This window comes from Plectropomus leopardus, chromosome 18 (genome assembly GCF_008729295.1).
Source record: "Plectropomus leopardus isolate mb chromosome 18, YSFRI_Pleo_2.0, whole genome shotgun sequence".
Taxonomy (NCBI): domain Eukaryota; kingdom Metazoa; phylum Chordata; class Actinopteri; order Perciformes; family Serranidae; genus Plectropomus; species Plectropomus leopardus.
This window is the reverse complement of record NC_056480.1, coordinates 19,346,960-19,361,973: the sequence shown is the minus strand read 5'-3', so window position 1 is coordinate 19,361,973 and position 15,014 is coordinate 19,346,960. Positions and strand designations below refer to the sequence as shown.

The 15,014-nt window shown below is 39.4% G+C and overlaps 1 protein-coding gene across 4 annotated transcripts in view; it reads left to right on the top strand.

The window, feature by feature from the left end:
- The window catches only part of runx1t1 (RUNX1 partner transcriptional co-repressor 1), an 85,761-nt gene that overhangs the window by 52,706 nt on the left and 18,041 nt on the right, over positions 1 to 15,014 (top strand). For all 4 annotated transcript variants that reach the window (XM_042506299.1, XM_042506297.1, XM_042506298.1 and 1 more), the window contains exons 4-6: positions 2,089 to 2,330; positions 6,867 to 6,956; positions 13,158 to 13,339. In XM_042506299.1, coding sequence (XP_042362233.1) covers positions 2,089 to 2,330; positions 6,867 to 6,956; positions 13,158 to 13,339 — 514 coding nt within the window. The remainder of the gene's footprint in view (positions 1 to 2,088; positions 2,331 to 6,866; positions 6,957 to 13,157; positions 13,340 to 15,014) is intronic.

Sequence of the window (15,014 nt, the reverse complement as noted above, 5' to 3'; positions counted from 1 at the left end):
CTTAAGGACTTGAGACTTGCTTGACAAACACTGATGTAAGACTCAACTTGACTTTGAATTGGTGTTCATGACTTGAGACTTGAAACTTGATTAGCTTTATTAGACCAGAGACAGATTATCCAAAAAAGGATTTGACTTTTTTTAATGACATTTTTGCATTTTTCTAGACATTCAGGCATTACGTTTTGTTTTTGAAACATGATTGGGTGATTTCTAGTGCAATCTGTGGCAAACCTGAGGCTGACAGGGATTGTCCAAAAAAAAAAAAAAAAGAGATTGAAGGATTGTGTTGTCGATGACTGTGGTAAGAACCTAACCACCACAACATCCAACTTCATCTGTCACTAAAAAAAAAAACAACAAAGAAGGTACATGCGTAAATGTGTCTTCTCAGCTAACTTATTAGCTCACTGGCTGACGAGATCATCAGAGTTATATGACTTGTGACTTGCTTGACTTGAGCAATTACTTGAGTTGTCTTGTTTGACTTAAAGCAGGGGCTTGACCTGACTTGCTTGATTCATACCTCAGTAACTTCTTACTTGCTTAAAACTTGAAGGTTAAGACCTGCGACTTGCTTGTTATTTGCATGTGTGACTTACTCCCACCTCTGGCAGTGCCACAGGCACGGCCTCTTGTTCACGCTTCCATGTAGTGTGGTCTACACATTTTAAATTTGGAAAAAGGGAGCACTAGCATTAAATTTGTACTCTGTATCAGCAGATACTGAGTTGCGGTATTGCAGTCGTTACCTAGAGAGAAAAAGTCTGCTTGGTGATGACGGTATGGCTGTACACTAGACCACAGATGTATGAATCCACTCACAGTCACTCATGGAAAATAAACACAGCAACCCCCTGAAATAGAGCAAATATACATACTCTCACACACGGAGACACAGTCAAATTATGCATTCAGGTAAAACCCAAAAATAAACCATCTCAAATGCCATCGGCATCCCGATACCTTCTTAACAAGTTGCATTGAGCCTCTCCAAATTGCAGTCGTTCCAAACACCTCCCCCAACAAGTTCATTAACACCCACGCTTACAAACCGTTGGAGCCTTGCCATGACGTGACGAGCAAATTGCACCCTAGTATTCACTTAGAAGTGCATATTTAACCACTTGCATGAAGAGCACTAGAATCAAAGAATCAAAGGCCTTGTGGTTCAAAATGTTCAGAGCACTCAAGTCTGCGTTAGTAGTGCTGGTTCCCCGCAACAGAGGCATTATTTTGTTTTCTTTCAATCACTTACTCTCTCTTTCTTCATTTTGGTATTTACTTTCTCTGTCTCTCTTTGTATCTGTCTCTCTGTTGCAAATGCTCACACTCCACAATTAACATTGGGGCTTCCGTGCGATGAGGGAGGAAAGGCCCAGCTCTCTCATTACACATGCCGAAGGTTTTAACAAAGCAGTATGCTTTGATTTCCACCCGACGTAATTGTTACCAGATGCAGTTTGAGTATCTCGTCTCTCTCCTCTCTTTACAGTGGCGGCTTTGGACGGCAGCCAGAGGGGGAGTGAGCGGATCGCTAGTTAAAACCTAATCTCATTAGAGAGAAAGCTTTATGCCGCCTTGTATCTCTTTGTACACCAACTCCCCCATCACACACACACGCGCGCGGTCTGCTCCCGTGCTCCGGCGTGACAGGGGGTCACACTGTCCGTGCTTGTTTAGACTGCAGAGAAGGAGGGAGAGGGAGAAGGAGGTGCAGGGAGGCAGCATGTCTCCAAATGCAGAAATATGTTTTTATGAGAGGATGCCGCAAAGGATCAAACAAGCCACGGTGATTGGAAACAAATGTTGAGGATTGTGAATGTTTTCAGGGGAATGTAAATCATTTCAAATCAGCGGTTTGGTCGCAGTGAAGCTAACATACATTGTTTCCTTTATTGGTGTTTGTTAACGGCACAGTGGAGGGCTTTGGGTATTTTTGTGATTTGAATGTAGCAAGAGCAAAGGCAGTGTTATTTTTGCACAATAAAAATAATAATTCCCAAAAAATGCTTGACTAGGTTAAAAAAAGACAAATTTTGCTCTCCTGCCTTTTAACACTATTTGCTATGTCCTTGTCTCACGCAGTAACCAATGGCAGCAGCCACTCTCCAACAGCGCTTAACGGCGCTCCATCTCCCCCAAACGGCTACAGCAACGGTCCCAGCTCCTCCTCCTCCTCCTCGCTGGCCAACCAGCAGCTGCCCCCGGCCTGCGGCGCCCGACAGCTCAGCAAGCTCAAGCGCTTCCTCACAACTCTACAGCAGTTTGGCAACGACATCTCACCTGAAATCGGCGAGCGGGTCCGCACATTAGTGCTCGGACTAGTGGTGAGTGGCTACTGTGCATGTGAGCTTTAGTTCAAAGGGTGAAAGTTGACACCGGGGCCTTGAGTTAGCAGCAGTAAGGGATTCCATTAGTAGGTTATTTGAGAATAATTTTTTCTTCGGCATGTCTGAAGTACCAGATGGAAAGAGTTTACAGAATCAAACCGTTTAAATGGTGCAGGTTAGTTGTCAGTCACAGAGATGAATACTTAAAACACTTTGAAATACTTATCGCTGATTATAAAACCCCCCCAGGGATATTTCTTTAAGGCCTTTTTTTATTTTCTTATGTCAGAAACCTCACCCATCTGGTCGTTCAGGCATAAGTGTAAAATAAACAGAGAGATTTGCAAACCTCTGCCTCCAGGATTGACATCCATCAGTGCTTTGGAGCCCATTATTCAGTGTAACACAAAGCCTGACAAAACAATGGCAGCATGTTGTCCTCTGGGACAAAGAATAACATCAAACCAGGAGACCGTCTGTGTGCACCTGATCCACTTTGGATTTTATTGCGTTTCACTTATTTAAATTCAAATACAATACGAAACAACCAGAGGCTAAGGGTGATAAAGATTAGACTTGTTATTTTAACATCAGGTTGTGCAGGTTTCTGAAAACCTAACATTTTGCAACATTAAATCTGTTTTTTATTGATTTAGCTAAATAAATAAATAGCACTGCCCATAAATTATGATTGCAGCTTTAAAAGGATGCACAAATTAAAGCTGCAGTGCATAACTTTTGTCTCCCCCCTCTGGAAATGAGAGTAATTACACAAAAACTGTTTGCATGTACGTAGGTTTCATTTCAACATTAGAGGGCACCTATAAAACAGGAAGTTTGGAAGTCCTTCACCAGAAAATTTTAAGATTTTTTAGGGGCTTTTGACTTTATTCTGGCAGGAAAGTCATAGATTGAAAGGGGTAGAGACAGGAGATGACATGCAGCAAAGGGTTGAGGTTGGAATCGAACCTGCAGCTGCTGCAGCTAGGACATAGCCGTCTACAGATGTCTACATTTTTGTCAAAATTAAAGTCCACTGCTACTTTCATGTTTTAATTGGGGGTGACAAATGCACATTCTAAATATTCACGGGGGCGTTGAAACTTGGAATGCTTCTTACGATTTTCTGCTATATTTTTTTGACACACTAGCTGCTGCTCCATCCCCCTTCTTTTCTTTTCTTTATAAATTAATATTTCAAACCGTAAACCGGGCTTCTGTGGTTCAGAGGTAGAGCCGATCGTCCACTAATCGTAAGGTTGGTGCAGGTTGCATCCCCGGCTTCTCTTGTCAGCATGTCAAAGTATCCTTGGGCAAGATACTGAGCACCGAAATGCTCTTAATGACTTTTCCGTCAGTGTGTGAGTGCAGGTGAATGTATAAAAACTGAGTAACAGATGGTACTTGGTACAGTAGCCTCAGCCACCAGTGTATGAATGTGTGAATGGGTAAATGTGATTTGTAGTGTGAAAGCGCTTTGAGTGGTCAAAATGACTAGAAAAGCACTATACAAGTGAGGGTCTATCAGTTTACCATAATTTGTGTGTGAATGTTTCTATGTAGTGGGAAAAGCACTTTAAGTGGTCGGGCGACTAGAAAGGCACCGTTTACTCTTTATATTTCAACATACATAGTAACTGAAGAAAACTTCAGAATCAACAGACAGAAACAGAAAACAGAAAAAAACAAAACAAAACAAATCTCACATAAATGAATTTCAACCCCTTTCACCCTTGCTGGCTGACAGAATACAGAAATACAGAAAACTGTCCCTGGTGGCCTTGGCTTACCCAGCATTGTGTGAACTTATGTAGTGAAGGCTTAAATGGAGAGGACATGCATTTATATGTAAAGATCCTGCATTATACTTCTGAGGCATTACTAATACTAAACCAAAAGTAATATCCAGCCTCTAAAGTGGATAAAAACACTGTGTTAGAGTCTGTCTGAATAAACAAATAATGTATAAACAGCATGTATGCGGAGACTTACAAAAAATGAAACAGTGTTTTCTTCACCAGAGACTTGCCTTCTGCAAAATACAAATCAAGCCTGCAAACATCAGACTACATTAATCCAACAGAGATTTGATAAGACAGATGTGTTTTAGCTCACATGGTTATATGAAGGCAATATAAAATACATGTGCAAATCTAAAGATTTACCGCGCGTCTGTGTGATCTGAGAAGATTTGACTTAACGAGCAGGGGAATACAGGAATAGTGATTGAATGCTGTGCGGAAAGGAGGAGGCGGAGGAGATTTTTTTAATTAGCCTCACAGAGCATAGCCTCCTTTTGGCTTCACTATGTTTATTATTCTCACCGTCTGCATATGCACATGCCTCTCCTGTGTCATTTTGGCTTGCATAGCGTCTCTCTCTCTCTCTCTCTCTCTCTCTCTCTCTCTTTCCCGCTCTTCCTCTCTCGCTCACTGTCTCTCTGTCCCTCCCCTTGCCTTATTGAAAAGAGTGACACCGTTAATTAGCTAGTTGTGTGCTGGGGAGAGGGAGAGAGGGAGACTCAGGAGGTTTCACTAGCTGTCAAGAACAGCCCCTACGCAATCTGGGTGAACAGATGTAAGGCTGAATGTAACAAAATTCAGGTCTGGGAAATAACACCGAGAGTGTGGGGAGGAAAAATAATATCTGCTGGGTTTTTTTTTTTTTTTTATATTCTCTGTCTCGCTTGATTTTTTTTTTGTCTTGTTTGTATTTTTGCTTGTTATAGAGCAGATTCCTCTCCCATGTGCACCTCTTTCTCTTTTTCACTCGTTCTCTCCGCTTGGCATCGTGGGAATGGTTCATGTTGAAAATTAAAAATAGTGCCACCGCTGTCTTGTCAGCCGTTAATGTGAGTTACAGGCAACCAAAGAACTTTGTTTGGGGTTGACATACTGAAATGTATAACCCACTTTAGAGCTCCTGCTGCCTAACACACACACACACACACACACACACACACACACACACACACACACAGACACACTCCTCCTGTTTTCAACCATCCAGACAACACACAAATACCCTCTCACACTAAATATACCCTCCCAGTCCTGCACATTTTCCTGGTCTGTAATGTATTTTGGTCACTTCGGGCTTATCTGGTCTGTGAAAAGAGCCAGACAGTTATTCGGTTGGCACTGATGGAGAGAGGTAGCACAGGCGTGGAGCATTATGGCACAAGTGTGTCAGGCTCATGTACTGTGTTGATAAGGCTGGGGGTGCCATGCAGGTATACAGCAGAGAGCATGTGTGCAAACATCCAAATGAATGTCCAAGTGATGGAAACAAAGAAAAGTCAATACACGTCCCCTGTGATGATACTCTGAGGCTGTACTTCCAACCCTGTCTCCTGGAAATTCTGTTTGTATGTTACCAAACTGCTTTCTTTATTATTATGTTGTGGCAATGAAACGCTGCCTGACACAGACTTGGGGATTTTGTCTCTGTGTAGTCATTATGCATCTTTTGTGTTTTGAGTGTCTTCAAGTTAATTTTGTGTCTTTTTTTGCTTGTTTTGTGTCTCTTTTTAGTTGTTTTGAGTCTATGTGTTGTCATGTGGGTCTCTCTGAGGTCGTTAAGTGAATTTTTTTGGTACTTTTGTGTCTCCTTGTAGTTGTTTTGTGTCTATTTGTAGTCATCTCTGTAATTTTGTATCATTTTCAATGGCTTTGTGCTTTCTTGTATTTGTTTTGTGTTGATATGTAGTCATCTCTTTCAGGTACTTCAGTGTTGTGTTTGGTCGTGTCTCTTTGTAGTTGTTTTGTGTCTATTTAGAGTGGATTTGTATGGATTTTCGTAGTCATTTGGGTCTCTTTGAGATAATTCTGTCTTTTTCAGTCATTTTGTGTCTCTTTGTAGTTTTTTGTGTCCATTTGAAGTCATCCAGGTCTTTTTGAGGTTATTTTGTGAGTCTTTAGTCATATAGGTCTCTGAAGTGATTTTGTCTTTTTTTTTTTTGGTAGTGTTTTTTTTTTTTCTTTTTTTTGTGTCTATTTTTATTATTTTCTCTGAAATAATTTGTGTCTTCTTTTGGTCATTTTGTGTCCTGAGATGTGTTTTTTTCAAACTATTTTTTGTCACTCTTTATTCTCATAATAAACAAGAAGACCCAGTGTAAAAATAGACTGTATTTAAAGAACAGCAAGTTTTCAAACAATGAATCTGCACTTCAGTGTTTAGATAAGTAAGGAAATGATTGGTTATTAAATGAGCAAATAACTCACACTGAAGCCCACGTTAAAAACAGCATGTTTGGTTTTAAAGAATAAATTTTGCACGTTTCTTCCTCATGCAGCATAGCTGTTGATGACGTGACTTCTGCATGTGTATTTGTTTTGTTAATTTCCAGAGATGTGCATCTTTGTTTTCTGTGGCTCTCTTCGCCGCGGCCTGCCCATATGCTTCCTATTACAAAACCCGAAACATTCACTCCAGGCCAGGATATAGCTTAGCTTCCAATAAGTAATATTATCACTTAATGCCTTCCACATGGATTCATGTGTTTTCTCCCTGTCTCTTTCTCTCCTCCAGAATTCCACGTTAACCATCGAAGAATTTCACTCCAAGCTCCAAGAAGCCACCAACTTCCCTCTGCGACCTTTCGTCATACCCTTTCTGAAGGTAGATATTTAAATATGCAGTTACTACAGAGGCTTTGCCTGCCTGCCTGATCGACCAAATCTGGAAAACATTTAGCCAACCCAGATCCAGATGTGCATACTTATGTTCATGATATTTAACCCTATTTTCTCCCTATTTTGGGAGTCCCTCTTGTATCTCCCCCTAACCTCTTTCTCTAACTTCCTTCTCACTCAGTTTCTTTGCAATTTCACAAAATACTGTCACTCTCATTTCGTCCCTCACATCGTCTGTTTCTCTCTTTTGCTCAGTCTGTCTGTTTCTCTCGTCTAATAAATAAAAAAATTTGATAAGCCCTTTCAACACTGAGGATAATCTCACTCTTTTCGATTCGATCTGTTTAATCAAAAGCTTGCAACTTTGCCTCAGACACTGCCTACAATGCTGGATCAGGTATCGACAAATGTGCAGTCTATGCTCCAATCTGACACCAAGTAATTTATTAAGTGCTTTTAAAGTAGAATAAAACAGCAATTTTCCTGGACATCAATTAGTTTGCCGCTTTAAAACAGTAGATCTTTCTCTCGCTTAATCGGTTTCTCTCTTCTCCAAACTGAGCAGTTTATACGTTGTTTCACACCTGACCTCACTCTTTTAGGTTCATTCTGTTTCACCATAAGTTAGCAACTGTGGCCCAGAGTGCATTAGTGCATGTGAGCCATGCCATAAACAATGATAGCAATATTTCACATCTATACAGGGTTAGCAGTGTACAGCTGTTTTTCTTGTTTGTTTTAAACACAATGTATTGGACTGCTACTTGGTATCGGCCAATTATAGTGGAGGGGGGAAAAACCTGATACAGCATAGCATTGTGATCTTTTTTTTGTGCAAAAATATAGTAAATCTTTGGTAGCCCACTTGGATAATAAAATCAGTTGTTTTTTTTTACTCCACTAGATACATTTTGCTGCAGTAAAAATAGTTTTAATGAGATGAACAGACTTAAAAACTTCATCTTATTATGTTTAACAGATATTGACAGAGTTTTCTTTTGGAGACATCATTTGCAGTTTAAAAAAAAAAGTAATAAATTGCATAATAATGCTTTGTGACATAAGTATTGTAATAAAATTGACTATGACTTAAATATATGAAATATATATAAATATATAGTGATAATATCGTAGGTAATGTGATAATATTGTATCATGACTAATCGTGATAATATTGTGACTAAGTATCGTGATAAAAAGGTGACTTAAGTATCTTGATAATATCATGACTTAAGCATTGTGATAATATTGTATTGCGACTTATCGTGATGACATTGTGACTTAAGTATTAGTACAATATCGTATTGTGGAGCTTCTGGCGATTCTCACCCCTTGCTGAAAAGCAAGTTCAGGTATCAGTATGGCAAAAAATGATATTGGAATGTGTCTAATAATTTTTCTGTACAGTATGTGAACTGAAAGAAGTAGGTTGTTTTGCTTAACATGTGGCGGAGCAGAGCACAGAGAGTGTGGTTGTGGCCCAATGTTCTTGTGCTTCTTTCCAGCCTCTTCCACCTCTTTCTCTGAAGCATGTTTTACCATTGATTCTTCATCCCACTAAGCCACATCTTCTGCCAGCATTTCCCATTTTCAGCCATTAGCATGGTATACTACCAGCACTCTTTTAAGCATCCAGCCGTGCTCTCACTATGGCCCATTTGTCACCGGTTGCCAACGGCATTGCTTTACTCCAGTCTAGGATATAAACCTGGAGAGGGATGGCCAATTTTCTGTTTGTATCTACAGGTGAAATAGTGGCCATTTATGTGCATTTGTGCTGTTTGTGTCAGATAGGTGCATATTTTGAATGTCTGCCAGGATTTGAGGCACTAAAGCAGTCTGGAGGTGAGACTGGAGGCGGTGTGATTTGTTTTGGTATTCAAACATGACAAATGGGACTGGGGGGGGTTATATTGAGGGATGTAGTGTGCAGCAGCAGTTCAGATCATGTTATGGGGTCTAGGTGAGGCTGAGATCAATATCAGTGTGGTACTGAGAGATGGAGAGCAGGGATGGTCGTGACATTTAGCACAGAGCTCATTTGTTTCTATTACAGGCTCGGTTTTGTTTTCTCTCTTTTCTAGAGGAGATAGGGCTCGCGGAATCAGTGACTTCTTTCAAATCACGTCTTAAAATCCATTTTTATAGACTGACTTTTATGTAATGTTGTCTTTTTATTTATTTCCATTTGTTTTACCAATTTTATTAATGTTTTATTTATTTTATTTCCTTTTATTTGTGGCTTTATTGCTCTTGTTATTTTTGGTCTATTTATTTTTATTGTTTTATACTGACATTTTGCGTCCTGCATCTTGCATTATTTGTCCTTTTTTTTAATTTTGGTTTTGGCTTTCTGTTGTATTGCCTTTTATGTATATTATGTATATGTATATTATTGTATATATTGTTATGGTATATAAAAGCATTTCTGCATTAGCTTTGTTTGTCAAAACACTTAGTAAACTCTATTATATTGGGGGTTTTTAGTTTTTTTTACTCATTTTTTTCTGTATCACCAATTCCTCTGTACACATCTTTCTCTTTATGTATTCTCCATCATGTATCTATTCGACCCTCCTCTCCATCGCTGTGTATCTGCGTGACAGGCATGAGGTAAATTTGGTAAATTTTTATTTGTGGAAATGAGACAGTCTCTGAACACAATATCATCTCACTTTGTACGCGTGTGGATTTGCAGATGTGTGCATGTGCAAACTGACATTCACAAGCCTTTATTATCCACTGAGGTCCTGCGTGGATGTGCTGTTGGTCCCAGTAGAGTCTCCATTGCTGTCTATTAACGACACAAACAGGGACTTTGTGTCCTCCCTGTCTCCTTCATCACATCACTCCCTTATTCTTAAGTTTTCTTTATCTTCTTCACCTTCTCATTTGTTCTCCCTCCTTCTGTCTTTATCCCTTTCCTGTCTCTGTTTACTGTTCCCCGTCTATCCATCCTCCAGTCCCTCCTTCCCTTCTCCTCACCTCGCCAGATGGTTAGTGTATCACTGGGATGGCTGCGGAATCAAAGATGCAACTCTTTTTTTTTTTTTTTTTCACCGCTCCTTCTCTGCCTCTCTCTCCCCAGTCTAATTTTAGTGTCTTCCCACTGCGGAGCCTTTAATGCCAGCTACCATATGGTAGCAGAGAGCAGTTGGAGGTGTAGGGGAGCTTTTATAGGTGCGTCAAAGCACAGCTGCAACAATGCGCGTCAGGGTTGAGAGTTTTTCATTACGCTAATGTTAGACCAAGCCGACCCCCCCAACTCCACCCAAACCCACTCAACTCCTTTCCCCTTCTCTTAATACTAAACCACAAATTGGTTGGGACTCTTTACTGGAAGGAGGCAATCATAAACCACAGAGCGCCAGTGACGTGATGTGTTGGCGGGCTGCCTGCCACACGAGACAACAGGCTCGCAGAGTAACAATGTTTTTCTGTTTTCAAGTTTTTTAAGTCATAGCTGTCAAGTGTTTTGTTTTTCTTGTGTGGTTCTGAAGTGAGAGGAGCGCTGTGAGACAGAGGAATAAACAGCTAAAGAGAGAGAGAGAGAGGAAATAACTAAAATAGGACAATATAGATGTGCAGAAAGACTCCCAGATTCTCCTCCAACTGCAAATTACGCAGAAGTTGATGAAGTGCAGTGTACCCTGAACGTGGCATATTCTGAATAGTTTTTTGGCACCGTTTGACAAAATGACAGATCCAGTATTTTCACAATAAATCATCCAGGGCGCATTTTTAGCTGTGGCTGCTGAACACTACTTGAATTTTTTCCTTTTATGCAAGTGCAGATGTTGGTTACCATAACTACACAGAAGCAAATGGCCCATACTTTGTCATATGAAAAATGATCCAGTCTCTTCACCGGTCTGCATTTCTTGACTCAGTATTTTTTTGTTAATGCATCCCACATCTCTGGCAATTAGAATGACCTCTAATTAATGAAAGATGAGTTCACCGGGGTCAAAGCAATCTATTTTATGCTCTTTTTTTTCAGAGGGTAATTACGATCATAAACTATTAACGGACCATTAACTCAGGCAGGTAAAGCGTAGGCCAGGGCTTGGCATTTCTTTTACTACAGTCAATTACTGGAGAGGGATTTTCGTATGATTATAAAACCGACTGAACAAATCAATGCTGTGTTTTGGAAGTCTTATTTCTGCACCTGGCAAAGACAAGATGCACTTTAAAAAAAAACATTCACTTTAATTATATTTATTTTAAATACAGATTCCACAAAATTGAAGTAGGTTAGTTAAAATAAAAAATGTTAATGTCGTTTAAATGGATTAACTGGTAATACAGTAACAGTTATTGTGTATTGATTAAAAAATGCTTCTGATCATTGAAGCCTATCCAGATTGAGTAATTTATGTTTAATGGATTTAAAGAGTACATTCAATGACTACGTACTTTACATTTATCCTTTTAACATATAAAGTATTTGAAGAAATTAACCCTTTGAAACCTGGATTGACGTCACCTTTCTTGTGCTGCATTCATAGAAATGCAAATTTCAACAAATGAATACATTTAGAAAACTATTTCGGTAGAACGCCAGGGAAAACTGTCCAGAAAATACTATTTCTATTACTATTACTGTTTCTAATAATCATAATTAGGTACTTAAAATTAAAATTTGGAAGCAAATTTGTGAGCTAATGTAGATCAGGACAAAAGAAATGTGCCTATAGATTATAAAACTGGAAAAATAAGGAAAGGAAAACAATAAAGCAAGGGGACTTAGAGGGAGATTATTTTATTGAGGACTAAACAAAGATTAACAGACTGAAAAAACTTCCAAAGATGGCTTCTCCAAAGGCTCTTGTGATGCACCTCGCCAAAATTGCCCCCCTCTCTTTCTGAACCTGCCTGATGCAACACTTTCATCTTCTTGCTTCAAAATGCGCCCCATCAGATGTCTTTGAAGTCGGTGCGCACATACCTGCATGACCCTGTAACTCCACACAAGAAAGCAGACCCCCCTTGTTATGTCAAAGAGATCGAAAATAGCTGCTGTGTCTTTATGTAGATGCCACAGAGAAAACTCTCAGGGTGTTAATGCACTCTGGGTCACAGGAAGTGGCGGTGGGTCAGCAGTAATGAGCAAATACGGGTCAGATGATGTGGAAGAAATGGATCTCTTCTTAACTCAAATTGGTGTTATTGGAATGAAAAGACTCATAACATTTTTATACTTGTTTTCTATACTTTCTATAGAAAACACATTTCCAGGTTTATGTGTCTTGAAAACCAACAGTGAAATTTTAGAGCGGTACACTTTAATTTTTAATTTAAAGCAATCCTAACTTTGTCTTTGTTGTAATATAAATCATCAACATATTATATTTTGCACTGACAAAAAGTTAAATATACCAACTGTATGTCCTTTTTGAAGAGCTTAAGTTGACTTTGATTACCCCTAAAACGATGCACACACAATTTAATGTGTCTTTTATGTTTTATGCATTTCTGAATCTTTATTTTATCTTTTCCCTACAAGATCTGTTTAAAATGTTGTAGTAAAAGCAGCTCAGCTTAGAATCTGATAGATTATTGTCTCTGTTTCCCAAATTAGCCCAAAAGGAAACATCTTAGAAAGAGAGTGAGCAACTGAGCGAGTCATTTTTTGCATTTGTTGAGAGGGAAAAAAGGCAGATGTGATATTTATATCCTTGCTTCTCTGCAAGACACAGTTGCAGCGTTACTTTAAACACTGGTACCCAACATGAGGGTTCCGACCCCCATTAGGAGTCGCCAAAGCTTCAAGTGGGGTCGAGAGGCCTTCTTTATGTAAAGGGTTTTAGGAAAACTTTTCAAAAATACGTACAGTAGGAATATACCGTATCATTTTATTCATTTCCTTGAAAAAAATGAAATTGTTATTCTTTTTAAAGTTTAGATTTTATTTTTCAAGGTATGAAAAAAATCTTACAGTATAAGGGCTTGGTGAAGACGAGTTACATCCTGCAAAACATCATCATAGTATCTGTATCACTGTACCAATTTTTCAGTAATTTATTGTGAAATACTACAGTTACATCCTGTAAAATCCTAAAAATAATCACAGTTTCTCTATATCTATATCACTGCATCATCTTGACAGTAGTTTATTGCACAATATTACAGTTACATTCTGTAAAGTCCTGGAAATAATTAACAGTGCTGTTTCCTTCTGTAGGCCAACCTGCCACTGCTTCAGAGGGAGCTGCTGCACTGTGCCAGGCTGGCCAAGCAGAACCCGGCTCAGTACCTGGCCCAGCACGAGCAGCTGCTCCTGGACACCAGCACCACCTCCCCAGTGGACTCGTCCGAACTCCTGCTGGACGTCAACGAGAACGGCAAGAGAAGGACGCCAGACAGGTGAGTGAATCCAAACATTAAAGCAGCTGAGACTTTTTTTCTCTATTATTTGATCTCATGCATGAGTCTCTTTGAGTCTGCCTGCATCCCCCATGAAGCCATACATGGCTCCACAGACACAAGCTGAGCCAATACAAGGCAATAGTGTGATGTGTTAATGTATGTATGGGAAGTGTCTGTCAGTGTGCCACCGGGCCTCATGACGTGCTCTGTTGGACATCGCAGCTCCCAGCTCCTGCTCTTAATGGGCCAGAACTGAGGAGAGGAAGAGATGGGGAAAGTACACATACACACACACACACACACACACACACACATCCCAAGGATAGAAAAAAACGAAGGAAGACAGCTTTGCCTTAGTGAAAAGTGTGAATGTGTCGATGAATGAGTATGAATTTGTAGTCTGTGTAAGTTATCATTTACTTCCATGCTTGATCGGGTGTGTGAGTTCAGTGTGTGCCTGTGTGTCTCTCCCTGCTTCAGTTCAACTCCCTAACCCCAGCCAGATCATTACATCCGTTTGTTGTCATGGACTGTGGTAATGACTCAATGTTCTCTGCTCTAATGGACAAGCACTGAGACGTGCCGTCCAGGAACACACAGCACTGTAAAAACCTATAGTCCTCCCTCCAACAGTCTTCCCCCGAAGCAGCAGATACGGAAACAAGCACAAAACCCAACCAGCCCGACAGCGAGATGTGCGCATGTTTAACATTTTGGGTCATTCCCAACTCAAAAATTACATTTTTAACTGCAAAACAACTAAAAAGGTAACACCAGAATCATTGCATAGATTTGTATGCATTTCATCAGAAAAAGGCTTTTCAAAACGATTTTACTTATCAGATATATCTGCGACTACGAGCCTTTAAAACCGGGATTGACAACAGTTTTCTTGATTTGCATTTAGACACCTCTCACACTCATTTAAACGCTTGAAACATGAGCTAATGGTTAGATTCTTTCAAAAACATGGGAGAAAAAGGCTTACCATGGAATGTCCTTCAAATTGCAAAAAAATTGTAAGAAATGACTTTAAATTAGATAGAAAAGAGAGAATCATGAGCAAATGATCAAATATCTAGGGGAAATTATTAAGAAAGTTGCATATATATAATAAATCTAATAATATATTTCAAATTAGATTACAGGAAAAAAAATATATAATTATTGTTAATTTTTTTAAATTTCCCATTTTTGCTCTTTTGATTTTTTGTAATAATTTCAGGTACTTTTCTAGTAAATGTTAACCAGTTTCTTGCTAAATTTTGGTTCATTTCTGGTTAAGTTGCTCATTGCCCTCTTTCTGTGTTTTTAAAACACTTGCTGAGGTTTCAGGGGGCAAATAAATGCAATTAGATATGCATATGTGCAAAAATTCTTTCATTCAACATTAATAAGCGTTTTTAACTTCTGCAAGAAGTATGTGTTTGTTGTGAGTTTGAGAACAATGTATGCATCAGGGTCTTTTGAAATAGAGAGTAATCCTCTGGGGGGCTGAAATTTTTAATACAGGCAGGGGAGAGGAAAATGTACTTTTTATATTTGCTGAGGGACAAAAATGCCAAAAGCGATATTAATAATTCTCGCCTCTCTTTTCCCCCAACAGTTGGATAGGCAGACTTTTTCTGTAATACCTGCATATTTGCAGGCTGTCTGGTGCATAGGGGAGTGA